Source organism: Hyperoodon ampullatus, assembly GCF_949752795.1.
Source record: "Hyperoodon ampullatus genome assembly, chromosome: 8".
Lineage (NCBI taxonomy): Eukaryota > Metazoa > Chordata > Mammalia > Artiodactyla > Ziphiidae > Hyperoodon > Hyperoodon ampullatus.
The window spans coordinates 35,081,200-35,106,227 of NC_136921.1; the positions used below are offsets into that span (position 1 = coordinate 35,081,200).

General features: G+C 36.6%; 1 protein-coding gene across 1 annotated transcript in view; it reads left to right on the forward strand.

The window, feature by feature from the left end:
- Positions 1–3,069: 3,069 nt before the first annotated feature.
- The window catches only part of C2CD6 (C2 calcium dependent domain containing 6), a gene marked incomplete at both ends in the record, with an annotated part of 136,636 nt that continues 114,677 nt past the window's right edge, over positions 3,070–25,028 (forward strand). Inside the window, 2 exon segments of the mRNA XM_079710678.1 lie at positions 3,070–3,321; positions 22,049–22,135. Coding sequence (XP_079566804.1) covers positions 3,070–3,321; positions 22,049–22,135 — 339 coding nt within the window.

Sequence of the window (25,028 nt, forward strand, 5' to 3'; positions counted from 1 at the left end):
TAATTAATACCTGCCTCTCCCGACTCCCCGCAGGCAGAACAAAATATATATAGGCTTCTATGCTCCATTCCCAGAGATTCAAATTCACTGGGTCTGAGATGGTACCTGGAACACTGTCTTTTAGAAAAAGATATGCCAAGTGGTTGTGATATAGCCAGTAGACTAGCCAGCATTTGGGATCTCTGGCCTACGTGTACCATTTGTAATTTATTATGAAATGAAGCTTGGATTGCAATAGATGACTTGATTTGATCTTGATCAAATTGCTAGGTTTGTGAGAGGACAAAAAAAGAAAGAAAATGAATAAAACATGGTACCTGCCTTTTAGTGACTCATAATCTGGTCAAAAGACAGAGATAGGCATAGGAGTTGAAGAATCTAGGGAAGTATTTCAGGTAAGGGGTATGTGCAGGTCCTTTATAGGATGGATAGGCTTTCTACTGGTGGAAGTGGAGACAAAGAAAAGGCTATACACGTGAGTGAGCTCTGAGGGATTTTTATTTGGAAACTATCAAATGTAAAATTGTTGAAAGACTAATGTAATAGCAACTGTAATCTATATCAACTTAGATTATTGTTAACTTTTTGCCTCATTTGCTTTCTTTCTTTATACGTCCTTTTTGCTTGCTAAATCTTTTGAAAGTAAGTTGCTAACATCATGCCACTTCACCCAAATATTTAAGCATGCATCCTCCAAAAAGAACATTTTTCTGCATAGCACAATATCATTAAAACAGTTGGAAAAACAATAATTTCAGTCCATTCTCAAATTTTCCCAGTTGTCTCTTAAGATCTAGTCAAGGTTTACGCATTTCAGTTTGTTATCTAAATTTAAAATGGTCTCATCTTTTCTCCCCCGTGATATTTTTTAATTGAAAAATTTACTGAGATAAATGTAGATTCATGCAAACTTAAATAATAGAGTAATCCTTTGTACACTTGGCCAGTGCCTCCAAATACCATTTTACAAAATTCATAGTATAATATCACAACCAGCATATTGACACTGACATGATCTACCAATCTTGTTCAGATATCCCTAGTTTTACATATCCCTAGTTTTACTTGTACACACTTGTGTGTGTCTGTATATATTAAGTTCTATACAATTTTATCAGTTGTGTAGGGTTCATTTATGTAGCACCACAGCCCAGGTACTGAACAAGTCCAAAAACCGTAAGAATCTCTCATGCTGCCCTTTTATAAACACAACCTCCTTCCCACATCCCCTCCCTGCACCCCTAACTCTAAGCCCTGGCAATCACTAATGTCTTCTATTTCTAAAATTTTGTAATTTCAGTAATGTTATAAGTTGAATCGTACAGTATGTAATCTTTTGGGATTAGCTTGTTTCTGCTCAGCGCATTCCCTGGAGATTAACCCACGTTGTATGGCCATAGTTCATTCCTTTTTATTGCAAAGCCGTGATCCAAGGTATGTATTGAAGTTTAACCACTTACCTGTCGAAGGACATCTGAGCTGATTCCACTTTTTGACTATTATGAACAAAGCTGCTATGAACATTTGTGTATAGCTTTTTGAGTGAATGTGAGTTTTCATTTCTCTGGGATAAACACCCTGGAGTGCAATTGTTGTATGGTAGTTCCATGTTTAGTTTTTTTTTAAGAAATTACCAAACTCTTTTCAGAGAGGCCATACCATTCTACATTCCCCCGTGATTTTTTTTTTGTGTGTGTATGTGTATGAAGAATCCAAACCAGTTTTTAAAAATAGTCCCACCTACATTTTTATTTGTTTGATTTTTTTTACCCGTAAAAGTATCATTCAGTTTGTTTCTCTACCTCCTGAATTTCCTGTAGACTGGAGGTTAGGGCTAGAGGTTTGATTAGAGTTAGGTTAGATTTTTGTTGTTGCATCACATGAACCCTAAGGAAGTCAGAGTGTGCTGGTGGACAGCAAGTCTCTTTGAACAGTGATTAAACACGACACAGCACAGACTCAAAATGACAGCAAACATGTATCAAGGGCGTTGGGATATTGTGCCATGAACCCTGAAGAGTGAAAGGTGAGGATCAGATTCCTGCCCCCAAAGAACTCTATCTTTTGAAATTAACAACTAATTCTAATAGTGTGAGCCCACTAATAGGGATATGCCAAGTAGCAGCTTGGAGACAGCAATTAATTCTGCTTTGGGGGTATGTGTATGGGGTTATAAAATGTAAGGCTGAACTCTGAGGTGGCCTTTGAATAAAAGAAAAATAGATTCCATATAGAATAGCCATAAGTAATGATCCTGAGGTGGTAAAGGGCATTTTGGAGTCCCTGGTTTTACACATTACGGAATTAAAATTTTGTGGCCAATAAAGAAACTCTGAAAGTTTGTGATTTTGTATGCTTTAAAACGTAAGCTGTATTAACATGGGGGCAGTGCAAAGAGTGGACGACAGCAGGCCAGGAGACCCATGAGTAAACCATTCCAGTCATGTGTGTGTGAGATGTCCTAGACGGGGTGCCATAAAGAGAAAGAGTAGGGTTCAAATATTTAGGGTTAGAATTCAAAACTGTGTCTGAAGTTTTAAGCTTTTGTGGATATGACATTGCTACATTAAATACGTTAGGAACATATTAGAGGTCTGAGAGAGAAGATGAATATTAACGTGTTGTGTTATGAGTCTATGGGACAGTCGAGTGTAAAGATGTCCACATAGACTGCTGGAAATATAACATCTGGAGCTCAGGGGATAGTGTAAGGAGGTGTAGGGAGAAGAGGGCTTATGATGGGTTAAGGGGCAGGCAAGAAACGAACCAAGTTCAATCCCCGAGCTGAGGAGCCTTGCTGTCCACAAGCTTGCTCTGACTTCCTTCAAAGGGAGACTTAAACCGCCTGGGCAAGGACTTGCCGCTGGCCCTGCAGGCTCGCTTAACTAGCACGCCCCCAAAGCCAGACTGGGGCAGAAGCCTGGCGCAAACGTGTGGGTCACGTGGGGGGGCCGGTGGGTTGCTACATGCACAGGAAGAGCGCGGGGAAGGCGGGGAGAGGGCTGCGCCTGCGCAGTAGCAGGTCGTTGGTCGGTTAGTGCGCCGACCTGCCCAGCTGCGGATGGAGGGATGGAGCCGCCCGAGACATGGGCAAGGTTTCCAACACAGCAGGTTTCCAACACAGCAGATAACCGCAACGGGCAGGTCCATTCCCTGTACACAGACCTGATACTTCAGAGGATTCCCCGTACCAACTTGGAAAACACACATGCTAGAGGGTCGGAGTTCTCTTCTGCAGCCCATAACATCCAGGAGCAGGGCAAGACCTTGAATCGTCCTAAAGACGAGGCCAAGGAGGGTCCTGGGCACCGGCTGCTGAATGTAAGTGGGGGGCCTGGTGGAGGAGTTTGTCCCCTACCTGACCACCTAGAGGGTTGGGAAGGACCAAGGGGTCAATGCATGCTGATGGGAGGGAGGGAAACATGCGCTCGTTTTGGAGAGCGGTAACACCTGAGGAAAAGTTTACTTGTGGGACCCTGACAGTTATTTAATTTGTCAGAGCCCCATTTTATTAATTGTTAAGTGAAGACAGTAATTACTGACTACCTTAGAGGGTTGTCTGAAAAACTAAAGGAGGTAATGATATAAAGGACTTAATACAGTCCAAAGTAAAGAGTTAATAAATGTTAGCTGCTGTCATCATCATCATTATCATCATTGGGAATTCATTTGTATGGTTAAAGGGCTAAACTCCAGAAACCTTAGTTACCTCTGTTTTCAATACCTGAGGTTCTTACAGATAAACCTGTAGGAGCAAAACTGTATCATGTCTGCAAAGTGAATTATTGGCGTCCTGTTCTTAATTAGGTAAATTTGTTTTTGAAGTGTGTGAAACTCTTGAGTTTAATTACCATTTAGTGGTACTGCCAGAGCATAGAGGAAATGGAAAAGGGGAATCAAGTTGAAACTCACTTTTTCAAAGTTTGTTAGAGTATTATTAGGAAATTTTACATTCTCTATTGGTCTTAAGTTATTAAAAAAATAGTACAGTATTTATCAGGAAACAAATGGTACACAAGAAGGTGATGTCCTTTTCCGTAAATTTAAGGAGTTGAATTACTTGATGTCTAAAGTACCATCTTAATTCTAAAAACTTAGAATCCTGACTCACTGTTATGATAAATTGAGAGCATATTAAGGTTTAGCTTTAGGATAATATAAGAAAAAATTGCAAAGTTTGTGTTAAGAGAGGTATGTTTGGAAATCTAGGCCATAGGAGGTGTTTGTTGTATGTCCTCTTAAGGAATTTGGACTTTTATTCAGTAGAATGGTGGTTTCCAATTTTTTTGAGTATGAGGGTACCTTTTTGTTGTTAAAAAAAAGAAATCTCTCCACAATAAAAGTAGCTGGCTCTTTACTATCTACTGACTGGGAAAATCTATAATGATAAAAAAGCTACCATGTGGCAGTGTTGTTAATGGAATTTGATAATAGATAAAACAGTATCTACATACATTCAAAAAGGAGTAGTGCACATATATGCAAGGTACATTGTTTACCCAAGTTTGGTTTCCCAAATTATTTGACCATAGAATATTTTAACATTTTGGTAGAACAGCAAAAAGAATTTAGGAAATGAAATGTGCACTTGGATTTAGTTATAATGATCTCATAAATGAATTCTTTTCAGATACAGATCCAGAGGAATGAGTTTACGTGGCATAGATGTTTATTATACAGTAAACTTAGAGTAATATGATAACTATATGCTATTTAAATTATTAAAACAACTACTATAAGATACATGGTGTAGATCGTTGAACATGGAATGGATGACCCTCTTCAATTTAGTAAATGCTGTCTATGCATCAGTACACCACAGATGGCACTTTATATATTTGGCAAAAGGTCGTCTTTTCTATGACTTCTTGGCGTGTGTGTGTGTGTGTGTGTGGCACGTGATTTCTTGAAAGCGGATTATCATAGGGTAATAAGAACAGCTATATAAATATGTCTAGTATTTTCTGTACCAAAATGTTTAGTAATTTCTATACAAGTTTTTTAAAACTTGGAAACAAATACATCTCTCAGAGATGTCTCACATCTCTCAGTATATTTGGAAAACAGTAATTTGTAGATAGTGCTTAGAACACATTTGATTTCAAGGATATTCAAAGTTGAGAACCACTGCTACAGGTGATAGGAAACGTTGGTTGGTTTTAAGCACAGGGATGACATGGATCAGATGTGCTCTGCTGAAAAAATAGTTTTGGCTATCAGGATTTAGGTGAGATTACAGACGTAGTGGGGAGAAAGGCCAATAAAGTAAGATCTCTGAGGGAATGGAAAAGTATGGGCTCTAGAGTACAGGTGGAGGTGTTCTCTGGGGATAGGAAGAAGGGCATCTCTTCATCCAGAGCGGTGTTTATTTATCTTTGGATCACCGGTATCCAAACATTCTGAGGGTGCTTGTTATAACCTAGATTCTTGGACCTCTGCCTTAGACCTACTGAATCCAGAAGAGTGGGGGCCCGGGAATATGCTCAGATTTTAAACTGTTCCAAGTGATGCTTAGATTCATGCTTGAGAATTACTGCAGATAGGGGAAAAAGCTAGGCATTGATGTGGGGATTATACACTGAGGGTGTTGGCTGCAGAAGAAGGCAAGTGGAGCTAGAAGAGTTTATGAACTGGGTGAAAGAGAAGGGAGGTCTCAATGAGATTTTTAAAAGGTTATCAAATGTAAATTACTGAGAGAACTGGAAGGATTAACTAGAGATAGTGCTCAGATCGAGGGATATTGTAGTTGATGACTTTAGTGAAAATGTGGATAATCTATCTGTCACCTTGACATCAGTTCTTTGAATGGCCTTAATTCCTTTCAACAGCTTACTGAAATTCTGCATCTTGGACCTTGCCTTCACTCTGAGAGTTCACCTCCCAAATCCTGAAATCTGTTATGCTATTTCCGAACCTCTCATTATTTACTTTGAAATATGTGTCAAGCTTTGTGCTAGACACTGAGGATACAACGATGAGCAGGACAGGCAAAGCACCTTCCCTTGGAAGCTAACATTTGAATTGGAGAGACAGTTACAGATTAGGCTGTTGTTCTAAGGAAATAAAAGGGGACTATGATAGAGAATCATTGTGGAGGGACAGATAGGACTTTGGATAGGCAATCAGAAAAGGCCTCTGAGGAGGTGGCTTTTAAGTGAAAACCTGAAAATGAGAAGAAGCTAGCCATTTAAAGAGTGGGGAGATGGAGGCGGAGAGCATAAGAAGCAATTAACAAGTGTGAAATTTCTATAGCTTGGACTGTTCATAGAGCATAGTGAATGAGAGGGAGAGTAGCATGAAATGAGGCCATAACATATCTTTTTGTATGTTTAAAGTCCCTTTTAAAATCTTTTTTTTTTTTTTTTTGGTGAATTGCCCATTTGAGTCATTTTCCTATCATTTTTCTTTTCCCCCTCAGTTTTTCAAAAGTTCTTTATTGGGGATATTAGATCTGCATCTGTGATATGTGTTACAAATATTTTCTCACAATTCAACAGTTGTCTTTTGACTTTTATGGTACTTTTTGCTATGCAAAAGATTCTTAATTTTATGAGGTCAAGTTTATAATCTTTTATTGCATCTGAATTTTGTGTCTTAGTTAAAAACAATTTACATATGCCCAGGTCATGAAGGAATTTACCTATTTTGCCTTCTAGTACTTGCATATCGTTTTTACATTTAGATCCTTGATTTATTTGGACTGTGTGGTATGAGGTCTGGATTTAATTTTTTTTCTTTTCCCAAATAGGTGTCTCAACACCATTTATTTTTTTAAAAATCCATCTTTGCCCTAGTGTTTTGAGGTGCCACCTGTATACATAAGTTTTATACATAAGCTACCACATGTATTTGGTTTTTTCTGGACTTCCTATTCTATTCCATTGCTATTTATCAGTTCATGTACCAAGACCATACTACTTTTTATTTATTTATTTATTTATTTTGCAGTACACGGGCCTCTCACTGTTGTGGTCTCTCCCGTTGCGGAGCACAGGCTCCGGACGCGCAGGCTCAGCGGCCATGGCTCATGGGCCCAGTCACTCCGCGGCATGGGCGATCTTTCCTGACCGGGGCACGAACCCATGTCCCCTGCATTGGCAGGCAGACTCTCAACAACTGCGCCACCAGGGAAGCCCTATTCTCACTTTTAATAAAAACACTTTATTATTAACTTGTTTATCTCAACAAAGAAGCTTGCTTTTTTAAAAATAAAGATTGCATTCAATTGATGTTAGGTAGAACTGACATCATTATGATGTTGACCTGTCCTATCCAAGAACAAGAGATGTCTTTTCATTATTCAAGTCTACTTTTGTGACTTTCAGAAGTGTTTTAAAGTTTTCCTCTTAAGAGTTTTGCACACTTGTTGTTAAGATTGTTCCTAAAGTGGGGCTTTTTCTACTTTATATCCTCTAATTATTTATGTATATTAAGGCTGTTGATTTCTGTATGTTAAGTTCATGTTTGTTTAATTTTTTTAAACATTTGAGTTAGTATTGTTATTAATTCTCTAGGATTTTAGATATACTATCAGATCATCTTCAAATAGAGATAGTTTTACTTATTTTTTTCCAATTCTCTTGCCTTTAGTTGATTTCTCCTACCTAACTGCTTTGACTAATGCCACCAGTAACATGTTGAATAGTAGTGGAGACAGTAGGCAACCTTGCCTTGTTCCTGATCTTTGTAAATGCCTCCAATGTTTCCCCACCAAATGAAATAGTAGCTTCAAGACTGGCTTAATTCCTATTTTCTTGAGTGTTTTGACAGGAAAAGGGTGTTGAATTTTGTCAGAGGCCATTTGAACATGTATGGAGATAATTTCATAATTTTTCTCCTTACATCTGTTGATGTGGTGTTTTATATTAATAAATTTCCTAATATTGAACCAACTTACATTCCTAGAATTAATCCCACTTGGTTATTGCATATTATTTTCTTTGTGGTGCTAGATATTCTGTTTTTATTATTTTGTTTAGTATCTTTGTATCAATATTTATGTTATATTCATCTATAATTTTCTTTGTGGGTTTAGGTATCAGTGCTATGCTTCATAAAAAAATAAGAAAATGTTCTTTAGTGGTGCCATGGGATACCTAGTTTTTGAATTTGGTAAGATTCCCTGTGAAACCACATGGGCCTGGCACTTTTTTGTGGTGATAGCTCATTGCTAGCTTTTTTCTATTTCTTTTATGGAAAGTGGTCTGTTTGAACTGTTTACCACTAACAGGATCAATTTTGTTAAATTGTATTTCCTTAGGAAATAATACATTTCATTTAGGTTTTAAAATATATTTGCAGGTCTGCAAATAGTCTTTTATGATTTTTCAAAAGTCTTGTCATTTCTTATTTGCATTTTATCCCCATATACTGATTAAGTTAGCTAGTGGTTTGTATATTTTGTAGGCTCTGTAGATCAGTTTGGGAATTGATTTCTTAACAGTATTGAATCTTTCTAGCCAAGAACATGGAATGTTTTCCATTCATTTAGATCTTTAATTTCACTCAGGAATGTTTTGTAGTTTTCAGCGTACTAGTCACATTTCTTCTTTTAAATTTACTACTAAGTATTTTATTATTTTGCTGCTATTTTTAATGTAAATGTTTTCTTAATTTCATTTCCAGGTTGTTCATTGCTATTATATGGAAATACAATTGATTTTTATATTTTGTCCTTGTATCCTGAGACCTTGCTGAACTCGTTTATTAGTTCTAGTAGTTTCTTTCTTCTTCTTTTTTTTTAGTGGATTTCTTAGGAATTTCTATATACAGAATTTGTCACCTGCAAATAAAGACGGTTTTACTTCTTTCTTTCAAATCTGGATACTTTTTATTTCTTTTTCTTATCTGACTGCACTGCATAGAACCTTTAGTACAATGTTGATTAAAAGTAGTGAGAGTGAGCACGCTTGCCTTACTGATCTTAAGGGGAAAACATTCAACCTTTCACCATTGAGTATGATGTTGAAGAATTTCCCATCTATTCCTAGTCTGTTCAGAGTTTTTTTATTAAAAATACATTTTGGATTTTGTCAAATACATTTTCTGCATCTAGTGAAATGATAATGTGATTTTTGTCCTTTTCTGGACACATTTATTAATGTGGCTTATTACATTAATTTTATTACATTGATTTTCAGATGGAAAAATCCCACTTTGTCATAGTATATGGACCTTTTTAATATGTTGTTGGGTTTAGTTTACTAATATTTTGTGGCAGATTTTTGTCTCTGTATTCATAAGGGATAATGATTTGTTGTTTTTTCATCTTGTGATGTCTGTCTGGCTTTGGTATTAATGTAAAACTGACATCACAGAATAACTTGGGAAGTGTTCTTTCCTCTTCTTTTTATTTTTTTTCCCCTGAGTTTGTGAAGGATTGTTATTATTTCTTAAGTATTCAATAGAATTCACCAGTGAAACAATCTGGGCCTAAGTTTTTTTGTTTTTGTTTTGTTTTGCTTGGTAGGAAGAGCTTTAATTACTAACTAAATTTCTTTAGTTGTTATAGGTCTTCCTTCTTGATTCAGTTTTGGTAAAATGTGTAAGAATTTTTCCATTTAATCTAAATCTAATAGCATAAAACTGTTTATAGCTGTCAGTAGTTATCTTATATGGCAATAAACTTTGCAGATGCAGTGAAGTATAGGATTTTGTGATGGGGAGATTATCTTGGATTATCTGATGGGCCCTATGTGTAATCACAAATGTCCTTATAAGAGAGAGGTAGACAGAGATTTGGACACACTCAGAAGAGAAGGCAATGTGATCACAAAGGTAGAGATTGGAGTGATGTGACCAGAAGCCAAGGAACGCTGGCCAGTCACCAAAAGCTGGAAGAGGCAAGAATGGATTTTACCTTAGAGCCTCTAGAGGAATTATAGCCCTGCTGACTTCTGATTTTGACCCAGGGGGACTGATATTAGACTTCTGGCCCTCACAACTGTGAAAGAATAAATTTTTGTTGTTTAAGCTACCAAGTTTGTGGTGATTTTTTTTTTTCTTTGTGGTATGCGGGCCTCTCACTGTTGTGGCCTCTCCCGTTGCGGAGCACAGGCTCCTGACGCGCAGGCTCAGCAGCCATGGCTCACCGGCCTAGCCGCTCTGCGTCATGTGGGATCTTCCCGGACTGGGGCACGAACCCGTGTCCCCTGCATCGGCAGGCAGACTCTCAACCACTGCGCCACCAGGGAAGCCCCTAGTTTAGTATTAGTTTTTTGTGTGTGTGAATTTTTGAATTTTATTTATTTTTTTATACAGCAGGTTCTTATTAGTCATCAGTTTTATACACATTAATGTATACATGTCAGTCCCAATCTCCCAATTCATCACGCCACCATCCCCCCCACTCCGTGGCTTTCCCCCCTTGGTGTCCATACGTTTGTTCTCTACATCTGTGTCTCAACTTCTGCCCGCAAACCAGTTCATCTGTACCATTTTTCTAGGTTCCACATACATTCATTAATATACGATATTTGTTTTTCTCTTTCTGACTTACTTCACTGTATGACAGTCTCTAGATCCATCCACGTCTCAAAAAATGACCCAATTTCATTCCTTTTTATGGCTGAGTAATATTCCATTGTATATATGTACCACATCTTCTTTATCCATTCATCTGTCGATGGGCATTTAGGTTGCTTCCATGACCTGGCTATTTTAAATACTGCTGCAGTGAACATTGGGGTGCATGTGTCTTTTTGAATTATGGTTTTCTCTGGGTATATGCCCAGTAGTGGGATTGCTGGATCATATGGTAATTCTATTTTTAGATTTTTAAGGAACCTCCATACTGTTCTCCATAGTGGCTGTATCAATTTACACTCCCACCAACAGTGCAAGAGGGTTCCCTTTTCTCCACACCCTCTCCAGCATTTATTGTTTCTAGATTTTCTGATGATGCCCATTCTAACTGGTGTGAGGTGATACCTCATTGTAGTTTTGATTTGCAATTCTCTAATAATTAGTGATGTTGAGCAGCTTTTCATGTGCTTCTTGGCCATCTGTATGTCTTCTTTGGAGAAATGGCTATTTAGGTCTTCTGCCCATTTTTGGATTGGGTAGTTGGTTTTTTTAATATTGAGCTGCATGAACTGTGTATATATTTTGGTGATTAATCCTCTGTCTGTTGATTTGTTTGCAAATATTTTCTCCCATACTGAGGGTTGTCTTTTCACATTCCTTGTAGTTTCCTTTGCTGTGCAAAAGCTTTTAAGTTTCATTAGGTCCCATTTGTTTCTTTTTGTTTTTATTTCCATGACTCTAGGAGGTGGATCAAAAAAGATCTTGCTGTGATTTATGTCAAAGAGTGTTCTTCCTATGTTTTCCTCTAAGAGTTTTATAGTGTCCGGTCTTACATTTAGGTCTCGAATCCACTTTGAGTTTATTTTTGTGTATGGTGCTAGGGAGAGTTCTAATTTCATTCTTTTACATGTAGCTGTCCAGTTTTCCCAGCACCACTTATTGAAGAGGCTGTCTTTTCTCCATTGTATATCCTTGCCTCCTTTGTCATAGATTAGTTGACCATAGGTGTGTGGGTTTATCTCTGGGCATTCTATCTTCCTCCATTGATCTATGTTTCTGTTTTTGTGCCAGTACCATATTGTCTTGATGACTGTAGCTTTATAGTATATTCTGAAGTCAGGGAGTCTGATTCCTCCAGCTCCGTTTTTCTTTCTCAAGAGTGCTTTGACTCTTCAGGGTCTTTTGTGTCTCCATACAAATTTTAAGATTTTTTGTTCTAGTTCCATAAAACTGCCATTGGTAATTTGATAGGGATTGCATTGAATCTGTAGATTGCTTTGGGTAGTAAAGTCATTTTCACAATATTGATTCTTCCAATCCAAGAACATGGTATATCTCTCCATCTGTTGGTATCATCTTTAATTTCTTTCATCGGTGTCTTATAGTTTTCTGCATACAGGTCTTTTGTCTTCCTAGGTAGGTTTATTCCTAGGTGTTTTATTCTTTTTGTCGCAATGGTATATGGGAGTGTTTCCTTAATTTCTCTTTCAGATTTTGCATCATTAGTATATAGGAATGCAAGAGATTTCTGTGTATTAATTTTGTATCCAGCAACTTTACCGAATTCATTGATTAGCTCTAGTCATTTTCTGGTGGCATCTTTGGGATTCTCTATGTATAGTATCATGTCATCTGCAAACAGTGACAGTTTTACTTCTTTTCCAATTTGTATTCCTTTTATTTCTTTTTCTTCTCTGATTGCCGTGGCTAGGACTTCCAAAACTATGTTGAATAATAGTGATGAGAGTGGACATCCTTGTCTTGTTCCTGATCTTAGAGGAAATGCTTTCAGTTTTTCACCATTGAGAATGATGTTTGCTGTGGGTTTGTCATATATGGCCTCTATTATGTTGAGATAGGTTCCCTCTATGCCCACTTTCTGGAGAGTTTTTATCATAAATGGGTGTTGAATTTTGTCAAAAGCTTTTTCTGCATCTATTGAGATGATAATATGGTTTTTCTTCTTCAATTTGTTAATATGGTGTATCACATTGATTGATTTGCACATATTGAAGAATCCTTGCATCCCTGGGATAAATCCCACTTGATCGTGATGTATGATCCTTTTAACGTGTTGTTGGATTCTGTTTGCTAGTATTTTGTTGAGGATTTTTGCATCTATATTCATCAGTGAATTGGTCTGTAATTTTCTTTTTTTTGTCGTATCTTTGTCTGGTTTTGGTATCAGGGTGATTGTGGCCTCATAGAATGAATTTGGGAGTGTTCCTTCCTCTGCAGTTTTTTGGAAGAGTTTGAGAAGGATGGGTGTTAGCTCTTCTCTAAATGTTTGATAGAATTCATCTGTGAAGCCATCTGGTCCTGGACTTTTGTTTGTTGGAAGATTTTTAATCACAGTTTCAATATCATTACTTGTGATTGGTCTGTTCATATTTTCTACTTCTTCCTGGTTCAGTCTCGGAAGGTTGTGCATTTCTAAGAATTTGTCCATATCTTCCAGGTTGTCCATTTTATTGACATATAGTTGCTTGTGGTAATCTCTCGTGATCCTTTGTATTTCTGCAGTGTGAGTTGTTACTTTTCCTTTTTCATTTCTAATTCTGTTGATTTGAATGTTCTCCCTTTTTCTTGATGAGTCTGTTTAATGTTTTATCAATTTTGTTTATCTTCTCAAAGAACTAGCTTTTAGTTTTATTGATCTTTGCTATCCTTTCCTTCATTTCTTTTTCATTTATTTCTGATCTGATCTTTATGAATTCTTTCCTTCTGTTAACTTTGGGGGTTTTTTTGTTCCTCTTTCTCTAATTGCTTTAAGTGTATGGTTAGGTTGTTTATTTGAGATGTTTCCTGTTTCTTAAGGTAGGATTGTATTGCTCTAAACTTCTCTCTTAGAACTGCTTTTGCTGCATCCCATAGGTTGTGCATCATCATGTTTTCATTGTCATTTGTCTCTAGGTATTTTTTGATTTCCTTGTTGATTTCTTCAGTGATCTCTTGGTTATTAAGTAGTGTATTGTTTAGCCTTCATGTGTTTTTATTTTTTACAGATTTTTTCCTGTAATTGATATCTGGTCTCATAGCATTGTGGTTGAAAAAGATACTTGGTATAATTTCAATTTTCTTAAATTTACCAGGGCTTGATTTGTGACCCAAGATATGATCTATCCTGGAGAATGTTCCATGAGCACTTGAGAAGAAAGTGTATTCTGTTGTTTTTGGATGGAATGTCCTATAAATATCAATTAAGTACATCTTGTTTAATGTATCTTTTAAAGTTTGTGTTTCCTTTCTTATTTTCATTTTGGATTATCTGTCCATTGGTGAAAGTGGGGTGTTAAAATTCCCTACTATGATTGTGTTACTGTTGATTTCCCCTTTTATGGCTGTTAGTATTTGCCTTAGGTATTGAGGTGCTCCTATGTTGGGTGCATAAATATTTACAATTGTTATATCCTTTTCTTGGATTGATCCCTTCATCATTATTCAGTGTCCTTTGTCTCTTGTAATAGTCTTTGTGTTAAAGTCTATTTTGTCTGATTTGAGAATTGCTACTCCAGCTTTCTTTTGATTTCCATGGAATGTCTTTTTCCATCTCCTCACTTTCAGTGTGTATGTGTCCCTAGGTGTGAAGTGGGTAAAAGACACTCTCAACAGCATATATATGGAGCTTGTTTTTGTATCCATTCAGCCAGTGTATATCTTTTGGTTGCAGCGTTTAATCCACTTACGTTTAAGGTGATTATTGATATGTACGGTCCTATTATCATTTTCTTAATTGTTTTGGGTTTGTTATTGTAGGGCTTTTCCTTCTCTTGTGTTTCTTGCCTAGAGAAGTTTCTTTAGCATTTGTTGTAAAGCTGGTTTGGTGGCACTGAATTCTCTTAGCTTTTGCTTGTCTGTAAAGGTTTTCATTTCTCCATCAAATATGAATGAGATCCTTGCCGGGTAGAGTTATCTTGGTTGTAGGTTTTTCTCCCTCATCACTTTAAATATGTCCTGCCACTCCCTTCTGGCTTTTGGAGTTTCTGCTGAAAGATCAGCTGTTAACCTTATGGGGATTCCCTTGTGTGTTATTTGTTGTTTTTCCCTTACTGCTTTTAATATTTTTTCTTTGTATTTAATTTTTGATAGTTTGATTAATATGTGTCTTGGTGTGTTTTTCCTTGGATTTATCCTGTATGGCACTCTCTGTGCTTCCTGGACTTGATTAACTATTTCCTTTCCCATATTAGGGAATTTTTCAACTGTAGTCTCTTCAAATATTTTCTCAGTCCCTTTCTTTTTCTCTTCTTCTTCTGGGACCCCTATAATTCGAGTGTTGGTGTGTTTAATGTTGTCCAGAGGTCTCTGAGACTGTCTTCAATTCTTTTCATTCTTTTTTCTTTATTCTGCTCTGCAGTAGTTATTTCCACTATTTTATCTTCCAGGTCACTTATCTGTTATTCTGCCTCAGTTATTCTGCTATTGATCCCTTCTAGAGAATTTTTAATTTCATTTATTGTCTTGTTCATCACTGTTTGTTTGCTCTTTAATTCTTCTAGTTCCTTGTTAAACGTTTCTTGTACTTTCTCCATTCTGTTTCCAAGATTTTGGATCATCTTTACTATCATTATTCTGAATTCTTTTTCAGGTAGACTGCCTATACACTCTTCATTTTTTAGGTCTGGTGGGTTTTTGCCTTGCTCTTTCATCTGCTATATGTTTCTCTGTCTTCTCATTTTGCTTAACTTACTGTGTTTGGGGTCTCCTTTTCCCAGGCTGCAGGTTCATAGTTCACGTTGTTTTTGGTGTCTGTCCCCAGTAGCTAAGGTTGGTTCAGTGGGTTGTGTAGGCTTCCTGATGGAGGGGACTAGTGCCTGTGTTCTGGTGGATGAGGCCGGATCTTGTATTTCTGGTGGGCAGGTACACGTCTGGTGGTGTGTTTTGGGGTGTCTGTGGCCTTATTATGATTTTAAGCAGCCTGTCTGCTAATGGGTGGTGTTGTGTTTTTGTCTTGCTAGTTGTTTGGCATAGGGTGTCCAGCACTGTAGCTTGCTGGTTGTTGAGTGGAGCTGGGTCTTGGCGTTGAGATGAGATCTCTGCAAGATTTTTGCCATTTGATATTACATGGAGCTGGGAGGTCTCTTGTGGACCAGTGTCCTGAACTTGCCTCTCCCACCTCAGAGGCACAGCCCTGATGCCTGGCTGGAGCACCAAGAGCCTGTTATCCACATGGCTCAGAATAAAAGGGAGAAAAGAAAGAAAGAAAGAAAGAAAGAGAGAGAGAGAGAGAGAAAGAAAGAATATAAAATAAAATAAAGTAAAATAAAATAAAGTTATTAAAATAAAAAATAAAAAAATTATTAAGAAAAAATTTTTAAGAAGTAATTAAAAAAAAAAGACAGAACCCTAGGACAAATGGTAAAAGCAAAACTATACAGACAAAATCACACTCAGAAGCATACACATACACACTCGCAAAAAGAGAAAAAGGGAAAAAAATATATATATATCATTGCTCCCAAAGTCCACCTCCTCAATTTGGGATGATTCCTTGTCTATTCAGGTATTCCACAGATGCAGGGTACATCAATTTGATTGTGGAGATTTAATCCGCTGCTTCTGAGGCTGCTGGGAGAAATTTCCCTTTCTCTTCTTTGTTCGCACAGCTCCTGGGGTTCAGCTTTGGATTTGGACCCGCCTCTGTGTGTAGGTCACCGGAGGGCGTCTGTTCTTCGCTCAGACAGGAGTGGGTTAAAGAAGCAGCTTCTTCGGGGGCTCTGGCTCACTCAGGCCGGGGGGAGGGAGGGGTACGGAATGCGGGGCGAGCCTGTGGTGGCAGAGGCCGGCGTGACGTTGCACCAGCCTGAGGCGCCAAAGGCAAATGACTCTTAATGTAGAATGTAGGTATCTTTTGAGTTCTATCTTAATTGAAGACCTTCTCCCTTTATTTTTAAAACTTTGCCATAAGGAAAAACACTGCCCTGAGGGGTAGCTGGTCCTCAGGACCTCAAATCCCTTCTTGGATTGTAGACCGTAGGCCAACCAGCCCGAGAGGCTTGTCTGCTCACCCGCTGGGGCAGGTGGGGGGCTGGGAGCTGAGCCAATCTATTGTTAATGGATATTTGGGTTGTTTCTATTTTTTGGCTATGGTGAATAATAGTTTTAAACATTCTTGTACATGTTATACATATGCCTACATTCTGTTGGGAATATATCTAGGAATGGAATTTCTGGGTCATTAGTATGTATACGTTCAACTTCAGTACAAAATACCAAAGAGTTTTTCAAAGAGAATATAACAATTTATATTCCCACTGGCAGTGTATTAGAGTTCTAGATACTCCAAATCCTTCCACTTGATAGTGTCAGTCTCTTTATGGTTAGCCATCTCAGGGATGTGTAGTGGTATCTCTTTGTGGTATTAGCTTTCATTTCCCTGATGACTAATGAGGGTGTGTTCCCTTCCAAATGATTATTAGCGATCTTATAACTCTTCTGTGAAGTGCCTGTTCAAGTATGTTCCCCATTATGCTCTTTTATTGTCTGCCTTTTTCTTATTAGTTTGTATAAATTTGTGTATACATTCTAGTTATAGGCCCTTTGTCAATTATACTAAACATGTTGCAAAAATCAGTCAGTGGCTTATGTTTTCACTTTCTTAGTGGTGTCTTTTGGATAAGTAGAAGTTATTAAATTTAATGTAGTTTAATGTATCAAACCTTCTTTGTGTTTATTGCTCTTTGTGTTCTGTTTTAGAAATTTTCTACCCCAACGTCATGGAAATATTCTCCTATATTATCTTCTAATTGTTTTTCCTTTCACATTGAGATCTACAAATTCACCTGTGACTGATTTTGTGTGTGTGTACTGTGAGGTGCAAGTCAGGTCTTTTTCCATCTCTTTTTTCCTTTTGTTCTTTCTTCTCTTCCTCTCTCTCTTCCTCCTTCCCTCCCTCCCTCTTTCTTTCTTTCTTCCTTCCTTCCCCCCTTCCTTCCTTCCTTCCTTCCTTCCTTCCTTCCTTCCTTCTTTCTTTTGTGTGGAGATTTCTCTTTAACCCAGTTGAGAGTGTTTTTGACCCACTATTCTGTGGTTCCATCCTTGTCACAAGTGAAGTGTCCATAAATGTGTGGGTCTGTTTCCAGACTCTCTAATCAGTTTCTTTGGTGCATTTGTCTATCCTTGTGCTAATGCCATTAGAGATTAAGAAATAATATCTTTATTTCTTTAATTTTTAAGCATGTCATCCTGTTTTTCTTCTTTGAGATTGTCTTGGAACAGCTCATCAGTTTCTGTAGGAAGACTTGTTGGGACTTTGATTTTGATTGCATGAAACTATAGCTTAATTTGAGGAAATGAATTATATATATTTATATAGTATACTTATATATAATATAAATTTATATGTTATATAATATTACATAATATAAATATAAAATAATATATTTAATATTTATATGTAAGTATGTATACTTATTTACACATAAGCATGTATACTTAAGTATAATATACTTATGTGTAGTATATAAATATGGCATAATATAAACTGTGCCTTGCTTCTTTATGCTTTTACACTTATTTATTTTGTCTAGGCTCCTCTCCCCCTAGTTCTTAATTTTTTACTTCTTCAGACCCACTTGAAGTATCATCATCTCCTTCCCTAACTCTCTTTCTCCTCACTCCCCTTATTTGCCCTATGTTTAAGAGATAGTTTGTAGGCATCCTGAATGGGGCTTGGTATTGGAATATTAACCTTTGTTCCTCTTTTGCTCCAGAGTTGTGACCATTAGTATTTTCAGAAAAGTGGGCAGCCAAATAGGGAACTAAGTATATCAGCTTTATCCAAGGCTTTCTGGTGATGAGTCAAAACTGGAAACTATTATGGAATTCTTACCTCCATCTCGTATTGAAGGCAGTGGAGCTATCAAATGGAGAAAGTGAGCCTCCTTCATTCTGAGCAGCCTGTGCCGAGGTGTGCATACACATGGGAACTGGCAGCTTAAAGCCTCCAGAAAGACAGATTTAGGAAAGCGAGGCATAGGCATCTAGATGTGACTTTTTCGCAGTATTCTCCAAATTTCTTTGATTGCACAATCTTATCAATAAAAAAATATGAACATTTATCACCAGTGTTTTATATATTTATTTATATATTACATAAATGTACTGCAATTTACTTAATAAATTCTATAATATACAAAAATTAAAAATGATAAGCAATACTTCTAAAAATGATTTTAATTATATTTTGTTAATTAGTGGTACAAAACTCAATAAACATCACTGTTTTTGAAAAGCATGATTTTTTTAATTTTTGAATTTTATTTTATTTAGAAAAGCATGATTTAATACTTTGTGATGTAGTGATTTGACGGTCTGGTTCTAAGGCAAATTTATTTCAGTATTTGGTTTTTAATGCTGTTATATTTGAAAAAGGTACCTTTAAAGATTTGAAATTCCAAATGGAAGAGATGCATCTTGGTTGAGCCTAGTAAATCACAGTACTTATTTTTCATTTCTATTATGTTATTCAAAGTTTTTAGCTCACAGTTTTTGAGTAAAATGTTACTTCTCTGATTAATCAGTTCTGGTAAACTCTTTAGAAGGCATTGCACTTTTTTTATATTTAAAAGGAAAAATGGTCTGTTAACCTGCTGAAACTCTTCATTTGTGAGATTTTTAAACAAATAAGAAAAGTGTTTCTAAGTTTTTAAAATGTGATACTGTGAGCTTCTAGGGTACTCATAACACATTTGCACACATATAAAATTACATTAGAAGGAGATATTTCCAATAGTTTTTAAGATGTTCTTATCTTAACTTGAGTTTATTTCAAAAAGATAGTTATTTTCACACTCATTAAAATGTCACCACCTTACACTGAAAGGACAGAGAAGTATATATTTTAAAATAGTTGCTAGTTTACATACTACTGACAGTCATCACAGAAAAGTTTAGCAAATTGCAACATTTATCTTTTTGTAAAACCAAACTGCATGATGCATTTTTATGTTTGCCAACTTTTAAAAATGCTTTGCCATGAAATTTCTTGCGATCAGTTCTCATCTATTTGCAAAGCAGACTAAATATTCTACTATTCAAGGTAATGTAATTGGTCAACCCACTTAACTAGCAAACGCAATACCCTGAAAGCATGAGGGCACTGATATGAACCCCTCTGAGTGTGAAACTCACACTTTTACTCAGAATATTTGTCTACTGCTTATAGTCGTCTCTATGTGCTTACTTTCTTATTTGTTAAAGAAGTTGGAAAATTCTAATATTTTCTCCTGCTAATCTAGAGAATAATCCTTGGTCCCTGCTGTGAGTGGTCTTGTTTCATGGGGTCAGAGAACCACAGAGTGTGAAAAGGAGTCATTGCTCCTGAGCTTGGGCAGGGAAAAAGACGATTTAAAACATCTCTTTTAGACTTAAGAATTCCATGCACCTGTAGCTTGTACAATGAATGGCAGTGTCTGACCAATCGAATAAATCATTCTTTTTCCACGTATAAGATCTGTGCATAGAATGAGTAAAGATAAAACTCTCTCTTCTCAGCATTTGTTTTTCTTATAGTGAAACTGTCATTGTTTTGTTACCTGTCTTCAACACCAGCCTGAACTTCTGAAGGGCAGGAATGTCTCAAGCTGGAATCAGCAAAGTGCCAGGCATATAGTCCTGCCAGCACATTAGTGAATGTTAATTGATGTAAGGATAGTGAGCTTGCCATTAGTGCTGGAAGTGGGAGCATCCTAGGAAAAAGGTAATCATGTAGGCTAGTAGGTTTTCAAAGAAACTGTGGAATGGGGGAGAGTGGGCCAGAAAGGCCATTGGGGAGGAAGTGCAGAGCAATGTGAGTGAATGTTCAGACTTTAAAATAGAAGTGCCATGAGGAACTTCTGCTTTTGGGGGCCAAAAGCAGCAGAGAGGAAAGGCATAGTGGAATTAACTGAAATTAAAATTCTCTGCAGGTTCAGGAGAAATTCTAGATGGTATCAGAGGCTTTATGAGACTAGCCTTTAGAAGTTTTGTTCAAGGTTCTAATAGAATTTTGGCAAAGAGTTTTGTTCATGCTCCTGCCATTGAAGAGAGCTCTGCTCATATGAGGAAGGAAAAGTAAAAAGGTAAGAAAATGAGGAATTGTTAAGTATAAAATACCAGGTTGTTAAGGATAAATTGAGTATTAGTATTCTAAAGGATTTTTCCCCAATTATTTTGTATTTATTAAAATGTATATTCAAAGTAGACTTCCATAATAAGATCATTAAAACATTAGAAAATATGAGGTTCCATATTAAATACACATACACTGTCCACAGATTGATATTTTTGCGGCAGTACAAAAAATACAACAATTTTTGTACAGAAATTGTCATTCAGTTAGCTTAACCTATGATTTAATCATATATATATAAAAAAACACATTAAGCCAGTCAGGTGCAGCAATAACAAAATGATCCAAGATGTATAAAACAAATGTTTTCAGTACACTGAAAGTATTTGTTTTGTACTATTTTTTTTTTTTGCGGTACACAGGCCTCTCACCGTTGTGGCCTCTCCCGTTGCGGAGCACAGGCTCCGGACGTGCAGGCTCAGTGGCCATGGCTCACGGGCCCAGCCGCTCCGTGGCATGTGGGATCCTCCCAGACCGGGGCACGAACCCGTGTCCCCTGCATCGGCAGGAGGACTCTCAACCACTGCGCCACCAGGGAAGCCCTGTTTTGTACTTTAAAACAAAAGTTTCAACGTAATAAGGATTTATTACATACTATAAAAATTAAACAAGTGATTCTTGAAAGACATGTAACGACAAAGATTCCTGGGAAATTATTGTTTGTAAATAAGGCCATGTTGATTCAAGCTCAGCGAAGGTTGGGAATAAATACAATTCTCCTTTTCAGGTTAGATTTTTAAGAGACGGTTTGTTCACTATTCCCCTCACCCTTCCTCTCCTTTCCCCTCCCATCCCTTTCTCTTTACTCTACTATACAAATCTATATTAAAATGTCTTGTAATTTTTAAACGCTAACCATTATGTGTTGTGACCAGAGCCCTTAAGAACAAAGTTAATTATTAGCCCAGAAATATTAGTTAGTAGGGTTACTCTGGATGAAATTACACAACCAAAAACCAAAAGCCATCTGTTCATTACTCCTTTCCACTGTACCTACTATTCCAAAGGATTAAATTCCAGTTCCTTCAGTGGCTGATAACTGAAGGAATATTGGAATAATTTGCAAGCAGGATTACTGCCATTTGTGGGATACAGGACCTAGTCCACATTAGATTAAGACCATCATTTTTAGTTAACAAGGAGAACTCATTGTTTATGCTATTATGTACTTCTCTCCTCTCTCATAATTCCCTTAATTATTTTATATTTAATTGTACACATTTCATTTCTCTGCTAACTTAATGATAAACTTAGTGAGGGTAGAGATGAGTTTTCAAGTCACAGAATATAAGTTATAAAATATATAATACCTGATACTAGATGCTCATAAAATTTTTGTTGAAGTATAATATCTTTTCTAATTATATTCTTCTCTGCCTTATAAAGTCTTAAATTAATTTATTTACATTGTAGATGCTGAGAAAAACTCTTAAAGGGTCTGAAAGTAAAGAACTAGAAGTAACACCTGAGGCACCAACTTTGGTGCCATTTGGGGATGTGGTATGTATGACTAAACCTCAATAAACCTGTACAAATTATTTTTTATTTCATATGAAAACTATTTAATGTCAAAAAGCATGTGTAGAAAATGGTCCTCTCTGATAAACATATTCATGAATTTTTCATTTTTATGAGTCAGAAAAGCATTCTAATAATCACTGAAATTTTGGAAAACATCCTGATTCACAGAAAAAAATGTCTCTGCTACGGATTCCTAAACGCTAGTTACATCAGAATTACCTGGGATACTTTTTTAAAACATTGATTCTTGGGCCCCACTTAAGATCCACTAACTTAGAAACTGAGAATAGGGCCTTGGAACCAGTATTTTTGTTAAACTCTTCAGATAATCATATTTTTGTCAGATTTAGGGACCTTTGTGTGATAATGGATCCCACATCTCTCCCTCATCCAAAAAAATAATAAACCATAGAATCAAAAACAAACATACTAATCAATCATACATGTACACACACAGAGGTGGGACCTAATATTTAGGCTGAGAACCAGAAAAGTCTGTTCTCTCTTTTGGGCACTGTAGAGAGAGTATAGGCCGTGAAGATCTATGTATGTTTATAACTATCAAATATTGTGGTATTCTTTCACAGTTACCTTTATTTTCTAAACACTATTAGAAGAATTAGTGGCTGTGAAATGAGAGTTTCTCTTGTGTCTCTTCTCTAGTTCCTATTGTGTACTAATACATTTTCTTGATTAAAAAGTATATGATGAATTTAACACCACCTTTTTAGGGGGAAAATAAGAATAATTCATGTATACATTTTTGTTTTTACAGAATGACCGTGGTGTACCTTACTCGTAAAATTATATAACACTTTCTTCCCTCTATCATAATCAAAGTTGAAGTATAAGCCTTCACGGTCCAACTCTAAACTTAGAAAAGATTCTTTGAAATCACTTTTGGCCATAAACTATTATGCATGTCACTATGTTGACATACTAATTTCTGTAATCCATACTCTTGAATATGACTTCTGCATGTCTTTAGAACTCACATTTTGAAGAATCTTTTTATTTCTCCCACAGTTCCTAACCTTATAGTTCATATTTTCCTTATTTGAATTGCATATTGCTAGACATCAAAAAGCTTCTCTTAAGAGTTAGTTGGAAGTTTTGACAGAGAGATGTTTGACATGTGACTGATGGCTCCTCCCAGTGTGTGATTCAGCCACATCACCTTCTCCTTGAATGTTCTGTGATTTGGCAAAGTTGGTGCATGTGTAGGCCTTGATACCTACATCACAACCCACTACTCCTATTTCTAATAATCATATCCCATTTTCAGAAAAAAATGTCTTAAAATTGAGCACATAAAGTACTTTTGTGAACAGCTGTGGTTGCTTTCCTGTTTTAAGTGCATGTTTGAGAGTGTTTCGGGGATCAAGGTGTTGACAGGGGTATTGCTTTGGGCCACAGGTGGGTCTCACAATCTGTGGCAACATTTGTTATCTGCAACCTGTGAATGGTCATCATTATGGTTTTTTATTTTTTTGTTTGTTTGTTTGTTTTTGGCTGCGTTGGGTCTTCGTTGCTGTGCATGGGCTTTCTCTAGTTGCAGCGAGCAGGGGCTACTCTTCGTTGCAGTGCGCGGGCTTCTCATTGTGGTGGCTTTTCTTGTTGCAGAGCACAGGCTCTAGGCTCACAGGTTTCAGTAGTTGCAGCATGCAGACTCAGTAGTTGTGGCACGCAGGCCCTAGAGCATGCGAGCTTCAGTAGGTGCAGCACACAGGCTCAGTAGTTGTGGCTTGTGGGCTCTAGAATGCAGGCTCAGTAGTTGTGGCATGTGGGCTTAGTTGCTCCGTGGCATGTAGGATCTTTCTGGACCAGGGATCAAACCCGTGTCCCCTGCATTGGCAGGTGGATTCTTAACCACTGCGCCACCAGGGAAGTCCCATCATTATGGATTTGAATGTTAAATCTTTTTCTATATTTGAATAGAAATTTATTCTCTTTTTTATATTGTATGGATCTCATGTAAAAATATAAAAAGCTATTGAAATATAAGGAAAATTAGGATAGTTTCTGATGGCTTCATGTTGAGATACTTGGCAGGCAGTCAGTGATTTATGACAGAATTTTTATATATAGAATTATGCAAAACAAAATTATAGCTATATTTCCCTATTTTACCCTCCTTGTGTGCACCCAATTTTAAGAAGTAAACAGTGATTCATGGACTTTCCTATGGCAATACCATTTTAAGTCTCACCTAGATTAGAACATTTCTTTTAACATAACATTTTATACTTATGTCTCTCTAAGAAGTAGACCACAATATTTTCTTCTTTAGAATTTCATCATTCAGATACAGTAGTCTTTTAATTAAATATTGAGTGCTAACTTCTTTTTCTGCATTGTTCTAAAACCAAATCCTTAAAATTACTTACACTATATTTAAAACTACTATTGGGCCATTTATTTTGTTTCACAGATATTTAATATAATATTGCTGTTGTTTTTACTTGGTTTTTAAGACCAAACATGGCTGAATTAAGATCAAATGGCTTACATTTGGCTAATACTGCATATTAATATTCAAGTATTCCTGTATTAATTTTATACTTGATTTTATGGTTAAACACAAGATACAATTTTTCTTAACATTTGGAAACACTTTGTACAAGAGAGAATGAATATTTCACAGCCCTTGTCGTATTATAGTCAGTGAATGATTGTTGAATGAATAAAGTGGTTTTAGGATACTGGATAAAAAAGCTTATCTGAAGCAAGGCATATTTCTTGTTATATGCAAGATGCTGTGTTGTATCAGTTCTCACCTAATGTAAAATCAAAATGATTCAGAGTGACAGTTGGATTGAAGTTAATAAATGAACCATTTTTTTCTTTGTATTCTTGTTTGTTTTAAGTTTAC